This window comes from Neopsephotus bourkii, unplaced genomic scaffold (genome assembly GCF_033783945.1).
Source record: "Neopsephotus bourkii isolate Nb327-2 ecotype Australia unplaced genomic scaffold, CSIRO-AGI_Nbou_v1 NB_1768, whole genome shotgun sequence".
NCBI classification, from domain to species: domain Eukaryota; kingdom Metazoa; phylum Chordata; class Aves; order Psittaciformes; family Psittacidae; genus Neopsephotus; species Neopsephotus bourkii.
In genome coordinates, this window is record NW_026902242.1 from 4,071,317 (window position 1) to 4,091,888 (window position 20,572).

General features: G+C 42.1%; 1 protein-coding gene across 2 annotated transcripts in view; it reads left to right on the forward strand.

Annotated features, from left to right (window-relative positions):
- The window catches only part of DPYD (dihydropyrimidine dehydrogenase), a 361,213-nt gene that overhangs the window by 239,969 nt on the left and 100,672 nt on the right, over nt 1–20,572 (forward strand). For both annotated transcript variants that reach the window (XM_061379095.1, XM_061379096.1), the window contains exons 15-16: nt 13,799–13,867; nt 16,317–16,400. In XM_061379095.1, the coding sequence (XP_061235079.1) occupies nt 13,799–13,867; nt 16,317–16,400 (153 nt within the window). The remainder of the gene's footprint in view (nt 1–13,798; nt 13,868–16,316; nt 16,401–20,572) is intronic.

Consider the following 20,572-nt stretch of genomic DNA (forward strand, 5'->3'; position numbering starts at 1 on the left):
AAGGAAATGCGCTGAACGGAAAGACAGGGTGATTAAAAGGAGATTTCTGGAATGTAAGTGCTGACAGTGACATGAAGAGGTGCGTGGTTTTGCTCATCCGTCTCATTAAGGTTTGAATTCCCTTTTATTTTTCTATGCAGACTATTATTTAGAGAGCAAAGCAAAGAGCTCTTCAAATACCCGACTGTTTTCTCAGTTTGGTAAGTTCCTGTGTGCGCAATGGAGCGCTGCGAAATGGTCCATGAAATCCAGCTGGGTATCAGGCAGAGCATTCCTTCTTCCTAGAAATGGCTTCCGTAAACTGCAACGAAAGAAGTGGCATCGTGTGTTAAAAGTAATCTGTACACTAAGATGTCCATTTCACCCCCCCAAATATGCGCTTAAAATAGCAATAACAACCTTGGTGCAGGGCCGTTAATAACCAGCCAGGGTTAATGGCCCTCAGCAGTGCCTCGGGCCATCAACTCCTCCCAGCCAGTCATTACTCCCTGGGAAATGCCCTTTACTGGGTACTTATTGTTTTAATATTAGGATGTCGAAGATGCCATTGGATGGGAAGAAAATGACCTTGTGGCAGTGTTGAAGAAGAAACCCCCAAAGGGCAAAATTTTAGAGTGAGGAGCAGTCAATGATGCACCAAAATGAGAACCTGAACTTTGTCAGAATGACAAAATCCCTCTGGCCTTAGTATTGCCTGTGCAGAATGGGTACCCCCCAAATACCTCCCCCCCCAGGTTTTCATTTCATGTTTGTCTTGGGCAATTGGGTAAATTACAAAATCTGATCTTTTCAAATGCACAATAGCTTTGACATTCATTTGTGCTGGCTGGGATGTGGTGTTAGTCTTTCATGAGGCACTGAGTGTATCTGATGTAGATAATCCTGCTTTTTCTCTCTTATGAAATGTATATTATAATCATAAGAAGAATAAAGCAAATTTATACTTGATCAGAGTAGTAAGGATATGCTGTTCCTGTAGCCCATATTCTGCGCTTGCTTTCTTGATGTGGTTTACATGGGAGGCATTCTGCTAGAGCTCTAATGAAGAAAAACATGAAGGCTGGGTCTATATTTAAAAGTCTTGCTCACATACTTATGTAGGCTAGGAATGCTAAAAATACAACTGCGTCTAACTGCTGTCCTGGCAGCACCCTCGTGTAGCTGCAGTTACACCATCAAACTGTTTATTTTTGTTCAGGAGCAAGTAAAGAGTTTACTGATCTGAGCTGTGTCGATAGTAGGAGAGCTGGCTCTGTGCAGGCATGTTCTAGCTTAGACAAGAAAGGCACATGCTGGAATCTCTCACCATTGGAGCCAGTTCTTCAGTGTGATTGACAGCAGCTGGACTGTATCCCAGCCTCCTGTGCTTCCTGGGGAGGGGGGCTATGGAAAGATCTCAAATTCAGAGTGAAATGTAGGGATGAAGTGTTCCAAGATGTTGGATTTTTTTCCCTTATCCACTGAGAGGAACATGTAGATTAGCAGAAGTCTTAGTGGGCTCTGAACTGATCTTCATCTATTCGCTCAGCACTGATTCTGACCTTTTTATGCACATTGAGGTTAAGAACTAGGATCATAAACTTTTCTGTAGTCATTTTCACCAAACTTCTTGTGTCTGTTGTATTTCCATGCCCTAGATCTTAGTTCACCCTGCCTTTAATGGCCTGTTTGAAGCTACTTAACTGTACTTGCTATTTAGGTTAAGTAGCAACTGCTAAACATGCGCAATCAGGTGGCCAGCAGGACCCAAAGAGCAGCATCCTCTATTTCCCTCTTCATATAGTATTAGCCTGCTATATTGTTATGTGAACACAGACATCCCAATAAATTACCATGGGATAGCAAATGACTGTGTGTCAGCGTGGTAACTATCCATGTGCATATTTGTAAGTGCAGCAAATACAAGCTAATTCATCTTCCTATGAATATCTTTAATTTTGGGCTGATTTAGTATGTTCTGGGGTTTTGAGAGAGCACTGAAGCAGCCGATTGCCCAACAACTCATAAATCAGCAGTAACTTGTTTGTCTGTCTAAGCCTTGTGCTGTCATCTGTAGTGGAGATGGTATGTTCTTTACATTGTCGAAGGAAAAACAAGACAGGAAGCACTTACTTACTGAAGACTTAAACCCAAAGAATATTTTAAAGGCTTCTTTCCAGGAGACCTACAGACATCCTTTTGTAGGGGCCATTCAAGTTAAAGAGAAACTCTAAGAAACCAATAGAGTAGTTTTCTCTCCTGCTTCCTGCCACTGCAGCTCCATGGCTCACAACTCCAAGGAAAAATGCTTTTCCACTGCTTTGTTTTCATATCTTTCCCATGGTTTTGTTTTTGTTTTTTAAATACGTGCAGGGCTCCTCATATGTATTTTATAGAAGTTCAATTTTCTTTTAATTCTTTTTTGATGTTTAACATTTTGCTGTAAATTTGTAGTGATGTTGATTGGTTCTGTCTATGTGTAACAGCTAGTTAAGGTCTTAAGGTATGGAAAAAATATATACATTAAAGCTGTATTGCTAAATTTCAGGGTAAGAACCTGATAGACTTCTAAGCACACCATTTGTGGTCACCTAGCCATTTATGCCAGATATACCTCCAGATTCAAATCTGAATACACTTGCAGAATGTTTCCTTTAGGTTAACCACAGCTCAGGTGTGTGGAGGTTATGTGTATCCTGTAGGTACCCCAAATTAGCATCATAGAATAGTTAGGGTTGGAAAGGACCTTAAGATCATCAAGTTCCAACCCCCCTGCCATGGGCAGGGACACCTCACTCTAAACCGTATCACCCAAGGCTCTGTCCAGCCTGTCCTTGAACACTGCCAGGGATGGAGCATTCACAGCCTCCCTGGGCAACCTATTCCAGTGCCTCACCACCCTTACAGTAAAGAACTTCCTCCTTGTATCCAATCTAAACTTCCCCTGTTTAAGTTTTAACCCATTACCCCTTGTCCTATCACTACAGTCCCTAATGAAAAGTCCCTCACCAGCATCCTTATAGGCCCCCTTCAGATACTGGAAGCTGCTATGAGGTCTCTCATTCTTACTTATGAGCAGTTTGTGTATCTCAAGGTAAAGAGGGAGCATTAAAAATGGATGGAAGTCACATTTGCATCCTCTTAATGTTGTGCTGTCAGCACCCCACTGGTTCCTAGGAGGACTTCTTCTGCCAGAGGCATCCACATTTCACGTGATGTATTTTCGGTTTATCTTTTGGGGACCACACATCCTCACCGCTGAGTCACAGATAAAATCTCTGCAACATTACATGGCAATTGGTCTTAACAGTGCTTTCATTTGAATTAAACTGTAATCCTGTTGACTGTTCCATGCATTTCAATGTTGAAGTGTCCAATCCCATAGCAGCAGGCTGAACAAGTTAGGGAACCATCTTATTAAACATCCAAATATTTAGTGAAAATAGTAAGGCCTCTTTCAGTTCCTCAGCATCTTCACATAAGCTTTCCTAAGAGATAAAGGGGTGGGTGGAACTGGCAGTTGAGGAGGAAAGATTAGTCAGAAGGTAGCTGCCAACTTCCAGCCCTTCATTTTGCATCTTCTTTGCTGCTGGAGCACAGCCAAAAAGCTACTTGGGTCATCAGCCATAACAGCTACTGCTTAAGTAAATTATAATGTCTGCATGTATAAAAAGCAAAGCTGCCCACTCACGAGATTTTCTGATCATCTCTCAGATGGGAGCACTTAAGACCTGCCATCATGAGGCTCTGTGCAGAGTGGCACTGTTGTTCACAGAATTTATGGGCCAGCTGGGAGATAACGGGGTAATAGGAAGGATATAGGAAGAAACCGAGTTCGATGGGAAGCATGAAGTGTCATCTTCTCTCCTTGAAAAGTTCTGTGCCTGACAAAAAGTGGAGTTTCTTTCTTTGCTGAGGGACTATCTGAATATAATTTTCACTATAGAAATAGTTGTATATGAGACATTTTTTCCATGGAAAATGTTTCTGGCTTGCCTCACCTTCTCAACGTCTCTTTTTTCCCTTTGAAAGAGTCCTAAAAGATATTACTAGCAAAGTTCTATTGAGTGCCCATTTATTGCTATTCATTTGAAAAGTGCAATAAGAATTCATTCACTACAAGAAATGCTACTGCTGCTACAAGTTTATTGTTAAATCAGCCTGTGGCTCCCATTAACATGGGCCTAACGAGATCTTCCACCAGGTCAGGAGGGCTCTTACTCATTTGGAGAGGTGAAAGCTGGGTAGGAATCAATGCACATATGTGAGTGCATCTGGTGTTTGGCTTTGCTGCAGTCTGAGGTTGGTGTGTTGTCTGTGAGGGAGGTGGATGGAAGGCTCTGGTTGCAGGGATGACTTTGCTGCTAGGCTATGGGTCTGAGCTGGCCCTTGGTAACAACTGAGTCTGATTACAAAGCGGTGCTGTATGGGCTTAGGTGGGGGCAGAAGAAGTAGACCCAAAGACTGTTTGCTTTAGTACAATGAAGGGGGAGAGCAAAACCTGAAGTAAAAAAGGTAACAAGGAAGAAAAATCAATCCACTGGACCTGCAAGGAAGGAACAGTGGAGACAGCGATGAAAGGGAGCAAACGCGGTAGCTTGCAGGTTGTGTCAGACAAGAGAAGGGAAATCCACAGGTAAAAGCCAGGTTTAAACAAATACCAGACTGCAGCAGGTTCGTGTGCCTGGGAAAGGCTCAATAGGCTTAACGTTAGAATTGCTAAAGATAGGTGGCTCTCTGCTTGGTGCAAGAGTATGAAGAGAATGCGACACAAGTACTTGTTGATCATGTGTATGTGTGCAGGGGGGGTTCATAGATAACCCAAGGTTGGCAGGAGCCGTGGAAGGTGAGGTGAGGTAGTCCAGCCTCCTGCTCAAAGTAAATCGGTTAGAAAATCAGAGCATTCAGAGAAAATGAGATGGATTTAGAGAGGATGCCCAGAGAAGTGGAAACTCAAGTGCTCTTCACAAGAATCATTCTAGTGTCTGGAGGAGAAAGGCAAAGGTATCACAAGAAAATGAAGATCAATAGATAGAACAGTTATTATTACGTTACTGTGTGCACTGTAGCTTTCTACCATCCTTTCCTCCATGCTTTCCAGCAGGAAAATATCCCAGAAAGACTTCCTGTAAGAGTTCCTTTCCTCAGTGAAGTCCCAGTGGGAATGGGTCCCACTGGTCATTGTAAATGACCCTTATTTCCAGCCCTGTGATGAGGTGAATCCGTCCCATGGAGCAGGCAGGTTTTGCAGTGTGAGGAAGCTCTCTTTTTCTGTGGAGTCCCATACTTAGACCAGGCAGGATGGAACAGCATGAAGGGACTGAGAGGTCTCACCCACGTGCAGCTGGTGTGTAAAGCCCTCAGATAATTTTCTGAGGGAAGGAGAAGCCTTATAGCCCACACAGCTTCCTAATGAGCATCCCCTCATCGATCAGTACAGCCTCACCTAAGAGCTGTTTGTGCAAAATCAGGTAAATTAGAAGTGATTTCAGTCCATCACTACGAGCAGAAGAGAGTGGGTGAGTTGTGGAGGCTGCAACCAGGCTGACAAAATCCTCCCAGGCATTGCTTTGGCACCAGCAATGTCACATGATGATGCAGATCACAGGGCTCTAACATGTAAAAAGGAGCGTTTTCTGTCTCTCATCTCTGAGCTACATTCTCCTCATCCAGCACGGGTATCTGGAGTTTTCTTGAGCCTTCGAATCCAAGGAAGTGAATTAAAAGAAGCCCTGGGGGTGATGGAGAAGGGAGGAGATAGGCTGGACTTCTCAGGGATGCAGAGAGACATGTTTGATTGGGGAATTGTGAGCAGGCTGAATGCAGGAGTTAGGCAACAAAGTTCCTCAGGGTTCATTTTGTCTCTTTATTTTTCTACTGAATTTGTTTTCTCCCAAGTTAAGCAGCTATTGTAATAGCTGTAATAGGGGAAATATATCTACATGTATCCAGAAGCAGTCAGGCGCTGGAAAAGAGGTCTTTGGTTTCCCTTCAGACAACGGCTGCTCATTCCCTCTGTAGGAGCAGCTTACATCCCTTGAGCATAGTTTCCTATTGTGAGGATGGACAGTAACAATTAGCAAGGTGTGTTAAAAGGACTGTGGGTATTTCTGGGCACATAATTTGATGGTAGAAACATCTCTAAAGGTGGGGGGGGGGAGCCATATCCACAGATCTGTGTTGCCTCTCACCAGCTTTGTTTTCCATATGTGGTCTGAAGAATCAATAATGTGTCAGCACCCTGGTGTAAAGCCTTTGCTACAGGTCAAAGCATGTGTCTGAAATAGTGTAGAATTAGATATATCCTTTTTCTATTAGCTTCTGCAATATTGTATTGGCCTCCTCTGCTTTTTCTTTATATTAAATCAGTGTGGAAAGTGCAAAGCTACAGCAGGGGCATGGCAGATCCACAAGGACTTGCAGGTATTGTTTGCAAGGACTACTGCTGAAAATGAGTGTCTGTCTGCACTCTTCTCTTGGATGCAGCATTTGTTACCTCGAGTCTGCTCCTTTCAGTAATGCAAATTTCCATTCACCCATGGATTTGTTTTCCAGCATTGCCAGAGAGACTAAAGGTTGAACTAGGATAGGATCTAGGTTTCCTATGCAAAATAAAATCCCAAAGATTCTATCAAATTCCCAGGGAAGGCTTCAGCTACATGGGGATTTTTCAATGGCATTTGAAGAGTTTACCTGAAGGGCTGAGATTTTCAACAGTCTGTCATAGAATGTAAATGTAAAATACTTGAGTTTCTCTGAAGCGTTTCGTACAGGGCCTGTATTTTCTTCCATTAAATGTCTGGTTTGAGGAGCTCACATTCCAAGTCTCTTTTTCAGTCTTCAGGAATTACCCCATCTTAATTAATGTGTCCTGGGGTGTGGGAGCTATGGGTGCACCAGAAAGTCTCCATTTGTTTCTGTCCCTTTAGGTTGCTTTCAGACACATTCCAAGTTGGTAGGACCCTTATTAAATGTTTGAATGGAAAGTTAGCTTTTCATTTATCCCCACATGCCATGTGCATGATCTGTGCATTCACATTTATGTGTACAAGCAGGGTAAGGTCGTGGTAGCTTAACTCCTACCCTGAAAGTGGCTGATAGAATGCTGAGTCTCACGTGGCACAGGAGTAGTTACTCCACCAAGCTGCACTCTTGTTTTCATATGGGTGCAGCCAGTCCTAAAGAGCAATCTCTTTAGGTTTGTGTTCCCATCAAAGCTACAGCATTTTGTTATCTTTCAAAGCAATGGATTTGTTCATAACCCTTGGTTTTTATTTGTCTGAGGGTGTTAGATCCTAACAACTCTTGGCTTTCATTTGCAGCTATAGCCCAGGGTACTCACAGGCACCCATCAAAGAAACTCACAGGAGTAGAGTCATCCTATGAAAATAACTGCCTTTGAAAAGAAGTGTCTCCGTTTAGCCTGAGAAGAGGATCTTTGTCATGTCCTGCTTATGCTGATCTGGTGTATATTGTAGGGTGAGCAAATGGTGATGTTTTCAAATCCCCATCATCAGCTTTTTGAGACTTATTTGCATGCTGGTGGTGTTTGGCCTGGGTTTGTGTCAGTCTGTTACATCTCGCTTCCACTTCACTCTGATAAACAACTGGAGCTCGCAATACAAAGCAACAAGGTAAGGATAGAGCTTTATGGAGAAGATTTGCTTAATAAGACAGACAGCTAAATAAGAATCATGCTAATACCCCTACTTGTCTTATTTTCATTTACTCAAATTACCTTGAATGTATTCTAAGTGCAAGCTAAGGAGGAAAACAATGGCTGGTTAGAGCTTGTTAAATTATTTACTCTCTACTCCCTGAAAAGAGAGACAAGAAGCAGAATTATAGGTCAGCGGTGTCAAGGCATTCTGCATTGCTTTGTCTTTATCATCATGCAGAATCTTTTTATTAAGGCAGCAGAGAAAGGATAGATCTATGGACTGAAGGTACAATGTTTCATATGTCCATATCCATCTAGATTGACAGTTTCTACCAACATGAATTTCCCAGGAGAGACGGTGTTACTGGTGTCAGTGGATGGCATCATTTACTTCAATGTTCCATTATTAAATTGATAACAAGATAATTCCTCTGCTTCTCAGAGACATGACAGGGTTTACAGTTGTTAACTTTCTTATTGCAGGGGATTTGATGTTCTAGGTAGCTTTTAATAAGAAACTTCTTTTTATTTCAGCTCTGTGACAAATGAGAAAGTACAGAGAAAGAGAAACCCGGTTGGGTCTGCAAGGCATCAAACTCAGGCTGCTTTCTAGATGGCTCTTTTGCCACCAGTAAATCTTGGTGCTCCCCTTGTTTTTCAGTATTGCACGTTTAAATGTGCAGTATAGAATATTTGCTGCAGTTGAACTCTGTATCTTGGGAGGTGAATGCTAGAAATGTTCTTTACACCTGTAATTCCTGCTGGGTGGTTTTGAGGATGATCCTTTCATCACCCACCCAGTGGCCATTGGGAGAAGACAGGGACAAAGGCACAAAGTGGCAGTGAGCCTCCAAGAATCTTTCTTCTGACAAAATGTGGACAAGAGGAAATGGCCTCAAGCTGCACCAGGGCAGGTTTAGATGGAGCTGAGGAACAATTCCTTCCCCAGAGGGTGCTCAGGCATTGGAACAGGCTGCCCAGGGCAGGGCTGGAGTCACCGTCCCTGCAAGTGTTCACACACCGTGGAGACGAGGCCTCAGTGCCATGGGTTAGTGGTGGCCTTGGCAGGGCTGGGGTAAGGGTTGGACTGGATGAGCTAAAGGTCTTTTCCAACCTGGCTGAATCTGTGATAGCCAATACTTGTCCTGACATTGTGCAAGAGACAGGGGTACAGAGGCAGGCTAATAGTGCAGGTCTGGTGGACCACATGCTCTTTTAGCTCCATGTGTGCAGGACTTTCAGGAAATGCCCTGAGTGTGTTGGTTTGTTACAGTGTGCAGGTGAGAGATGGCATAGGTCAGAACTGAGCATGCATACCCCTCCTTCAGACAGACAGAGGATCTTAATGCTGTGAAACAGTGATTCAGCTGCCAAGAAGTTCTCCTGTCCTGCTGTGCCTGTATAGATGTAGGTGTCTTTTCCACTGGTAAAGTGATGAACTAAACATGCTATTTTTGCTATTGTTTTAGAAAAACTCAATCTGCAGTGCCAAGCTTTTTCTAACTGAATGCTTCCTGAGGAATTTTGCTTAAGGAACTAGTTTGCTCAGACTAAGCAGGTTCTGTAGCAAGGCTCTCCTGTGTTGTTTGAGAAGAAGGAACATGTGTTTAAAGAAAGCTGGAGGTCTGTCTGACCCCAGTGCAAATACCTTCTGAAGTTTAGATTAATCAAGAATAATCTTGTGGGTATTTGAAAGCTGGATCTTAATGTAGTCTTCTGCACTGCCTCTATCCGCAGCAATGCTCCTTTTCCGCACCTCTGCTTCCCAAACAGGTAACTGTTACAAAACCAATCCTTCAGCCTTCTCGAAAGCTCCTCTTGATTATAGAGCTCTCGGGGGAGCTGGGTCTTAAAGAGGCTTTTTTAAGGATCTATTTCTGCACATCAGAAATAAAACCTTGGGGATTTCTGTAAGTGTCTGGGAATCAGAAGGGGGTGCAGGTTGAAGCCAGCAGCAGTGTCTGAATGGAGCATCTATGGACACTTGGCTCAGAGCTGTCCTCAAGCCTAGTGCAGCAATGAGAAGGAACAGGCAGGTATTAGATAGGTGGCTGAATTCCTTCAAGTTCAGGGAGATTATGCCCAGCCCTGGAAGGATAGGTTAGGAACGGATCATGGGCTATGGCCTGTATTAGATGACCAAACTAAAGATGGTTATGTGGAGGATTGTGATTCCATTGTGTGCATTGGGAAGTTCTGCAGGGATTGACAATGTGCACGTTTCAACCCAGCCCCCTGAGATTTTGTTTCAGGCTCTTTGAGTGTGCTGAAACTCCCTTATTCCCTGTGGAGCAGTACAGGACAAACGGTAATTGTCTACCTAGAGTTTTACTGCTGTCTGGCTTTAAATAGATGTTCGCAGGTTTGTCTGACCCAGAGTCAGCCTCGTGATTTTTGTCTTCCTTCTCTTTGTTTTGCAACCTCTTATGGTGTACTCCGTGTGTTAGGGAAGAAAGATCAGTTGAAAACATACATGGTGGCAAGCCTCATCCTTTTTGCTTCTTTTAATGCTATTGCATTTATGAGGCATCTACATAGAGATAATGGAAGAGGAAAAAAGCTCAAACAATTCACAAGGGAAATAGATTCGAGTTTAAGCTTCCAGAGGATTATTATAAACAGGGAGAAAAAATATGTTAAGGATTATGAGAAGTACCTTGTCAGTGTCCTTTTAAACAGAACAACTACTAATGCATTAGTTCCAGAATTGTGTGAAAGGCATCTTTTTACTAGGTGCTTTAGCTGTTGTATAGTTACCTTATAATCATGTCCTAAATGGTACCGTATACCCCCTCCCTTTTCCATCTCCCTTCCATCCAGCAGACAGAAAAGTTTTATTGTAGACCTCCTTTTTCCATGAATGATAGAGAAAATCCAGTGCGCAGAACTGTGTCTGATGTTATAAACAGGCATTTGTCCCTTTAGAGGCATTTGGAGGGATTGTCTATCTCTTCGTGTAATGTCAGGGCACAAAGACCCTGTCTAGTGACATCCGTCACTGCTGGGGAGGAAGCAGTGTCTGCAGGGCCAGTGTGCTCCTTGATGCAGGGAGGAGTGAGCAGGATTTCCTGACAATAGGCAAAATAACAGTTTGAATGATGAAGAAGAGGGAAAAGGATGTACAAGCTATGCCTCTGATCTGGGATAAGGAATGGGCCAGGGATCCCACTGTGCTTCAGCCATGCACGGGCTCACCTCACTCAAGATACGACAAAGCTACACTTTAGTCAACCTTAATTTACCGCTTACTACACTTCAGCAGCAGCTCTATTGTGAGATCTGTCAGTAGCTGGCTTTTGTGAGCTGGGCCAGCATGGTGAGGCCTCGCACTTGTGCTTCAAACAACTGTAATTAAACTCATGTCAGGTTGTCACTGCACATCAAGAGGATGGATCTGCCTTCAGGGAATGCTCCTGGGCTGGGCCATGCACTGGACTTACGGACTTGTGTGAGATACCAGCTGCCTGGGGCTCTGTGCAGGGGCGGTAGTGATGTACATGGCATTGTAGGCACCAAAAATGTCATAAATGAATAAACCTGATGTTAAAATGGTGAGAAGGGGATGAGAAGCTGAAGTGTGAGACAATTGCTGTTTATTACTTTCCCATAAAAACCTGTGATTTTTATCGCTTGTTACACTTGTTGCTTTTCTCTTTCTGGGTAATAGGAGATAATATTCTGTGTGTGATTTTAGGAGTAGAGTCAAACCTCAAACATCACAGACAGTGCCCCTAAATGCAGCCAATAATGGTGATTTTGTCATGGGTACTGCTTCCAGATGAAAAAGCTGCAAAGGCATTTTGGAGAAGAAGAGTCACTTGGGGCAGGACAGTTTTGTTAACGTCGAGTGCTGAAGGATCTGTTTCCACCTAGGAATGAAGTTTAATTTCAAGTTCTGAGAGAGCACTGGGGGGAAAAGACGAATGAAATCCCTGCTATTTTTAAGGTTTCATTATTCCCTGAGAGATCCTGGGTTTCCTGTGAACAGTCCTGGCAGAAATGGCATTCTTTGCTTGCAGTTATTTCAGCTATTGTAAACCACCACTCCCGTCAAAAGTATGTGCTTAATTTTCAACGTGAATGCTAGAACTAATCAATATTAAAGAAACACATTGTCTTCATTCACAGCTCTTTGAAACATCACAGCTTTTGTTCCTCCTCTTCTGCACATCCCCAGCAGAACCTTCACATTGCATTAAGAACACTTGATATAACCTGACTCAGCTCCTTGTGAATAGTCAACCACCCTTGTTGTCTTCCAGCTTTGCCTGCTGCAGCATGCGGTTTGTGTTCAAGCTGACTCGTGTGCATTTCTGGTGTATTTTGGATTGTGGCTGCAACTGTGAAAACCCCTCTCGTGTTGTCAGTGTCTGAGTTGGGGTTTTGTTGCTTTGCTGTAGTTGGTTTATAGGAAGTGTGAACTTGATACGGTTTGTAGCCGACTTCCAGCGAGTGCATATTTTACCTGGTTTCTTACTCTAGTTTCTCTCATGTAATCTTCCTTAAACTGAGTTTTCACGATGTAAAAATATTAGAGGCTTTTTAAAGAGATTTCTCATTATTTCCAGAATGCTCCAGTTGTCTTGAGGATTCAAATAGAGCAGATTCTGCTTTATAAACATCTGACCTGTGGAGCTGTATAAGGTTTTTCACAACAGGAAAAATACTATGGCATAGGAGGAAGAGTTTTTCCCTCTGTCAGGAGCTCAATAAAAGCATGGCCAGTAATGGTTGTGTGCATCTAATGAGAAGTTTGGTCTGCACGCAACTAGGCACCTACAAGCAAGGCAGACACTCCATCAACTGCTTTCTTCTCTCCATAGACTCCCACCTTGCAAACATCAGCCAGGAGGGTGGAGGGGTGGGTAGTCTGCAAGTAGGTGGGTGGGAGACTGATAGGTAGGGATTTATCAGAGCAAAGCAATGGAAACAATGGAAATAATGGAAATAATGATGATGAAAAGTGGGATTGTCATTTTAAATTAATAGATTGTAACGTCACCACATCCCATTGTCTCCATAGCTGCCTGCCTCTTTATACTGTAAAACCTCCCTTCTAAATATATTGAATATCCAGCTCTTGTTATGGGTATAGTTCAGGAATTTACAGCATTATGGGAAAGATCAAAAGAACTGTTGCACTGCCTGGGAGTGACAGATTAAGCTCATCCCAGCTATTAATGCCAACAGTAAAACATGTTTGGAAAGCGAAAAGATCAAATCTGCGTTTCATCCCGCATGTGAATTAAACTTACATGTGAAACCTTCATACTTTTCATGTGATTTTGTTTAGTCTTAAATAGGATTGGCATTGAACTGGACATTGACTGGAGGAGTAGTTAACATTGGTTTAACAGTAAATAGCGGTGTATGGAACTGGAAAGCTGTCTGTCTTGCTGCTCTCCCAGACAGATACTGTTAGAACTTGTTTTACCTGAAACCCTGTACTTCAGTAAAGATATCAGAGGCAGAACCTGGGCCTCAGAGATGCTCACTGCAGTGAGGAGAAAGGCAATACACAGAAACAGCTCTTGGGAAAGTGGGACAACAAATGGGAAATGGAAAAACAAAAGCTGGAATTTCCCTCTGCCAATTTTGACAGTCCTCTCAGATTTCCCTCACATCCTACGACATCACTGTCCTTCACTTGCAGAGATGACATTCCAGGGGGCTGGTTTTGGTGTGTCCTGGCTCCCTGAAGTCACCCGGAATATGACATTTGTATGCTGCCACATCAGACTGCGAACTCTTGCACTGTGTCCTGCCTACCCTTAAGAGCCCCAAGTACTTCTGGCATTGTAGAAATAGTGAAAAACTTCATTCCACTGACCTCAGAAACATGAAATTTTGGCATTCTGTGGGCTCTGTGTCTAGAACAGCCCTTGTTCTCCTTTCAAACATGACGAAGAATGCAAAGTTCTCTATGTGTCTGACTAGACCTGCTGGTTTTTCTTAATGACTTAAAAACCAGCTATAAACCAGATGATTTTGTATGGTATTTCTCATCCCCAGTGAATTATACAGCTGCATTTCACTATACATTCTAGCAGTATACAGTTCACGTATGCAGGTAGGGGTAGTTAATATCTGGAGTCACAGTAAAGTACTAGATTACAACAGTAACATGGCTTAAAATGATTGCCTGTATCTTCTTTTCAGATCCTGATTGCCAGTATCATGTGCAGCTACAGCAAGGAGGACTGGACTGAACTTTCAAAAATGGCTCAGGTAATGGTTTCCTAAATGTGTGCCTGCGTCTTGTCTTTTTATTTCCCTTAAAACCAAGACGTGCAATAAGGAATTTAAGGAATTTCTTGACAGAAAAAAGGCTCCAAGTGAAAAAGGAGCATTTAAAGCGTGTCCGTTCTCATTTGTTTCTTCTGTGCTTTCATTAAAGTGATGGAAATGTAAATATAAAGGCAACTTGTTACAGAGAAATGGTCCCTTGGATTTTGAAGCAGTACCTGCAAAGCCTTTAGTCTTTGAATCTATGTACTTTTTATTTGCATTTTAAGCCAGCTGTATATTATGACGGATGCCCTGATAAAATTTAATTCTACCTTTGAGAGCCAAACTTGATCTTACCTTGCCTACGGGCACAGGAGGTTGACAGCGCCAGAAGAAACCCTGAATATAAAACTCTTGAATATTTAAAGTATAAAAGGCTCATTTAATGCTATTCTAGTTTTAATATAGACTTTCAAAAATGATAGGAGAGAAAGCCAGCATATGTAATAGCAGTCAGCAGGCATCCTATAATATAAATCCAATCTTACACAAATGCAAACAGACTATGCCCCTGAAATTTCAATTCAATTTGAAGGCAAAAACCTATTTAAAAACATGTCCTTGTGTCCATAGGGAATAGTCTAAGAAATAGTTGATTAAGACTGCGATAATTTCATTCAGAAAGGTGTCTATATCTGAATGTAATGCAAAGTTGTTGTTTTAAAATGGGGTGGTTTTTTCCCACATGAAGTGTCTAGAGGAAATGCGAAGCTTAGTTTCAGATGAATAAAGAAAGGTTTTAACAAATTTAAGCAAAGACAAAGATTCTTTTATCGTTATTCCAGCTTTAGCTTTAAATGTTTTCCAAGTTGTGGGATTGTATTTAATACATCTGTGGATATGGGTGTGGGTATTTTGAGTCTGTGTTTTCATATGAACATGCATGTTTGGGCATCGTTGTTCCTTTCTTCACAGTGCCCTAAGCCCTTTTATGGTGATGTGGGAAGACTCCTCTCTATTTTCTTTGGGCATTTTAAACTGATGAGGGGAAAAAAATCACTTTGGGGACTTAGGGAAGCAAAATGAAACATTATCAGTAATTAGCTTGGTGATCTTCAGCACTAGTCCATTTTATACCTGTATTTACTTAATTGACCATGAAATCTTTTGTGGAATTGGTGCTTGACAGGAGCAGTACTGCTTTTAACCTGACTAAAATGAATGGCTTTATTGTGCCATGTGCTCCTCTGTTCTGAATGCAGAGGTACCGCTATCCAACTTGGAGACAGAGATTTCCAATCTGGCTTTGTATTTTTGTTGCGTCTTTAGAAAATAAGTAGTTATTTAAATGCACTCCATGGCGCGTAACCTACTCGATAGAACTATCTTCGGCAAAGTAGTTGTTAGTCTTTGCTCTGTGGAGAGCAGCACACTTGTTCGGGATGCTCTGCTCGGAGCAGTGATATTTAATCGCATGCATAGTATCCTACCTAGGAGGTAGGTTTGATTTGTGGCTTTCCAAAGAGCAGCAACCCCAGAAGGTACCGCAGAGCCTCTCAGCAGGAGGACGACCTATTCATACAAAAGGTCAGCTTGTCACAGAGGCCGACAGCACCATCTTGCAGAGCTGGCCAGGATGTGGAGCATTCCTGAAGGTGATGGATGGCTTCTGCCCTGCTCACACACTCAGGAAGCTGCTGAACCATGGCCACACAGCAGGCAAAGTTACTCCAGTTCAATAAGCAAGAACCAAAATGCAAATGCAAAACACGAAATGCTAGTTACAGCCACGTGGAAGGCAACGGGAGAGTCTCATCTTAGGCTGGAGCAGTTCAACAGGGAGGAAGAGGAGTGTGTTTGGGTGCTGTCTTTGGGCCCCTCGCCCTTGCGATTGTAACAAATAGAGGGTGCTGAACAGAAGTTAGCATGAATCATATGTTTGGATGGACTTCTTACTATACAGTAGTAAAAATAATGTAATACTACAGCACAATGCTATACTCTCTCGTTTGACTTCAGAAACAAAAATACTTCGTGCCAAAAGCTATGGCATGCTACGGGCGCCTGCAGGAAATTAAGAGCCTAAAATTCATTAACTGAGAGAGGAGAAATGTACTACTGAGTCACAGGTCTTGAGAGCTCAGGAGCACCTGCGTAATGTTCACTCCCCAACCTCACTCTCAGTGCTGCCCAAGGCCCTGTAATTGCATTTCATTTTGTAACATTTTCCAGAACCATCTCCTTGTCTCTTTTTCTTTCTTTTTTTTTCACTTTAATTTTCTTTGTAATGTCCATTTTTGTACCATTTCTTGTTCAGGCTTTCTCTCTGCAACAAACAATACATCTAGTCTAGAGAAATCCATACCACATGAATATAGTAATTGCTGCAGGAAAAGATACATTACTGGGAGTTAATTCTGCATTTGTTCTCCTTTTGCATGTTTCATAGGTTGCTGGCGCAGATGCACTGGAGTTAAATTTATCATGTCCTCATGGTATGGGGGAGAGAGGCATGGGCCTGGCCTGTGGGCAGGTAGGACTGTAACTGCAATCTCTTTCATGTCTCTTCAGCCATCCTGCACTGCCACATTGCTGGTTACACCTCGGGGGGAAGACACAAGCAGGAGATTATGAGCTGGAGATTTTTTAGGTTGAATGTGTTTAAATATTTAGTGCTGAAAGCAGAAAAAAAAAGGGAGAAGCTGAGAATATACAAAACGCTTGGTTTTGCTGAGAACAAAAATGCATTATGTATTTGACAAGGAACAAGATGAAAACAAAGACTTTCCCAAAAGCGCTCGGACTGAATTTGTTGGGTTCCATTTCAGTGCCCTGTAGATATCTTTCAGATCACAAGCCAGTAAGTACTGCGTATACCAATAATGATTTTGAAGGACATGAGAGATAAACACATTTCAGTTCGCAGTTTTCAGCATACAAACCTCACTGCGTTGCAGAAGCACAGAACGGGGCAGACATTCTGGTAGTGCCACCTACAGTTTTAAACCCTTCTCTTCTGAGAGCCTGTGTTCTGCAACCTATAGATTTGATAGAATTTAGGTTGGAATTATCCATGCCTGATACCTCTGCTGCATAGAATTCTGATGCAGATACATCCCATGACTTCAGTGAGGAAAATGTGTATTGTTTTGCCCCTGAAAGGAAGATAAACATACACAAAAGGCAGTTCTTACACTAATATCCTTGAGAAGCTTTTAGATTTTTGCGTGTTTTGTTCATGGTTTGAAGTTTGGTTTGGCTTTAAAACGTACCCAAATGTGGTGAACTTGGAAGTCTGAAAAGCCTTGGTTCACAGCCTACTGGGAGAGGTTTTCTAGGGTTTGACTGTCAAGGTTTCAGAAGCCTGAAGCCCGTTTGATTTTTCATCTTCCTGCATTTTGACCAGAGAAGGAAAAAGAAGCAGAGGGAGATGCGGGGTGGGAATCGTGATTGCAAGCGCTGAATTGGACACGTACTATTCAGCTGGGCCCCTGCTAGGGTCAGGGTTAACCCTAACCTGGTAGGGGCTTGTAGGCATCTTACTTCATCCTCACTTCCTCAGTTAAACACTAAGCGTTTAAGAACTGAGGTGTGGGTGGAGAGCTAAACCATTAGCTTCCTACAACTTTTAGGAGGGGTGCAATAGGAGCTGGAATTGATCATTTACCAAAGTTATGGTTAAAAATGGGAGAGAATGATGCCAACCCTCCAGGACCACACCACCAAAATGTTGATAGTTATTACTAATCCTTTACCCTGAATTGTATTCAACCACAAAGAGCTCCAGTAGCCTTTCTGATAAGCTTAGGAAGCAATTCCCACCCTTCACTCTGCAGAGCATCTCTCAGGAGTTTGGGTTGTCCCCACCTGAGCTGGCAGCATGCGGGGTGCAGTTTGGTCAGGGAGAACGCTGAAGGTTTTGCACAGAAGCTGAAAGAGGCTCCTTTCAAGCATGCTATTTCTTTTTTCTTCTTTAGGCATATGTTATTTCCAGCTCTCACTGGTTGGAATAATATATGCATGTGAAGTTGCTTAGATGTGTAGTCAGTAGGGAGCTGTCTGGCTACATGAGTTTTTACATATCTTTCAGCTATTGTAAAATCAGAGAGAACCAAATGCAAAATCTCAGCACTCAGGGCTATCGTGTGGATTTGTGACTCTCTGTGGAGGAGATCAGATCCATAAAGCAAGAAGAAGATTACATTATATATACATATATGTTTGTATAATAATAAAATCTCTCTCCCATACAATATGGATATTCTTTTGAATGTTTAATATCTGCGACTCCTGCTAAAGTATGTTCTCGTCTTTGCTTTACTGTCTCACCAAAATAGAAAGAAAATGTGCTTCTTTAGAGAAATAACTGAATAAAACAAGCCCCCTTTAGAGGGCCCTATCCTAGGGATCTTCCTCAGAGTTGGCTAAAATTCAATTATAGTTGCTTTAAATGTGGCTTATTGAAGCAAAGGGTGAGGGTAAACTGGATAAAATAACCAGATTTGATGAGATTTATCAGTAGCTCTTTAGAGGGCTTCCACATCTGGTGGTCTCTGGAAACCGCATCATAAAATAGAAAAGTCCTAGGAATTATTTTGGCTCTACTCCTCATTTTGGGGGGGGGTTCCCATAGCTGAAGTCAGACAGGTCATACATAGGTGACGTGGGGAAGAGAGGGCTCGGATATGCCCTGGGATAAAACCACCACTTGATATCTAGGAGTCAAGGCCTGAGGCTTTGAGAGACAGAGCAGCTTTCCTGTTTGTACAGTGAAATAGGTTTTCTTAAACCTTTTTGATAATATAATCCATGTCTTCCTAGGAAATTTCTGTAAGGATTAGGTCCCTTTTCATGCCGAAGCACAGCAAATCCTCAGGAAACTACAGAAATGGATGAGATGAAAAATAAGGGCAGAAAACCGTGTGTGGATTTTTACCATTGATAATGACTAAAATGTTCTGCCTTTTTGGTTGTTGTTCTTTAGAAAAAAGGACAGAAAGGTTAATTACACTGTCTACTTTTTCTCTTCATTTCAATCCCTATGGTGTGCCTAAGGGGAAGTGTAGAAATCTGGGAACATCAGATTGGGCTTTTCTCTCTCCTGTTTTGTTCTCTTGTCTCGAACACTTCCACTGTTTTATACTTGCTGTATATTTTAAGGATTCTAGATATATCCTATATATATAGAGATATATATAAAAGAATTTGTTCCAAGCATGGCTGTTTGTTTTATACTGAACCACAGTGCTCAGCTTTTATTTGATTTCAATTCCAAGTCATTAGTGCAGACACTCTGGCGCCCAAACAGCGTAGCTAGCCAGAGGGTAATATTAAGAGGCATCTGTATTGTTGCCAATAAGTTACTTAAAGCTGGTTCTGTATAAAATGTCAATTATATTTACTAGTTCTGATTAATGGTAATAAAGTTAAGGTTTATAATACTTCATAACAATCTGCAACTGTATAAAAGTGGCTTATCATTAAAAATCGTAATGCAGTTTCCATGATGAGGTTTAACAGCACTAATTCACAGGTTTTCTTTGACTCAGATAACATAAGTGTACCAAACATTTCATAGGAAACATAAAGCCAACAGCAGATCATTAAGAAATGACAGTATCACTTTCCCAACATAGTTCATTACTCTAGCAATTATGGCATCAAATTATGACAATAGGAAATCAAGTGAAGCATGGAGATGGTTCAGTGTCTGACTTCTGGGGGTGTATTCGTGGGGCATTTTTTGTCTCTTCACTGGAAACCATGCCAAGATGGGGTTTAGTTTGTTGGGGTTTTTTTTTACTTATCTCTCTAAAAAAGTGGCATTAAGTATTCAGAACCAGTACTGTGATTTGAAATCAACAAATCTCAGTGTTTGGCTGTTTGATTTTGGTCTAAAAGTCAACAAGTCTCTGCAGCTGCTCTGGTTAAGAATGAATGGTTGAATCAAGGTGTTGATCTGGGGTTTATTTCACATTCCTGCTATGTGTCGTGTTATTCTTTCTTGTTCAGGTCTAGGAAGTGTCACCTAGAATCATTACAATAAGACTGATTGGGATGAGTTATATCCAAAGTGAATTTCCTTGGCCTAATGGGGAGTGAAAACCAACAGAGGGAAGAAAAGAGCAGCTTGAAGTTGCGTGGAAGGTAGTAACAAAAGGTGCTGGAAGAGTAGCTACAAAGAGGGAAAGATGATTCTCTGTAGTGTCATATGATAGAGCAAAGGGCAATGGCCCCAGATTAGCAGGATGGATGTTTCAGACTGGGCACCAAACAAAGCATTCACCAAGGTCATGCAGTACAGGAACATGTCTAGTAGGGCTGTGTACTCTCAAACTCCAGTTTTCAGGGCTAAGGCAGTAAAGCCATGGCCAACCTCAACTGGTGTTGGTGTTAGTCCCACTTGGTGAGGGAGCTTGTTCCCTTCAGGTGCTTCTATGATTTTGTGGATTCACCCTGCTCTGTTCCTATCCAAAGGCACTGCATTATTTGTACTGCAGATAGGAAATGAGGAGTGGCTAAAAGCAAATGCAAGAACTCACCTGTTCACTTGGGGTGAGAAAAGCAGTGTGGCAGGGAGATCTCAGCCCAAGTGCAAGAACAGAGATTTTTTTATGCTATAAGGAAATAGTTGTAAAGTTAATAGCATCCTGGCTTATAAATATTTCTCATTAATTAGTTGTACCTCCTAACCTCTAAAATAGG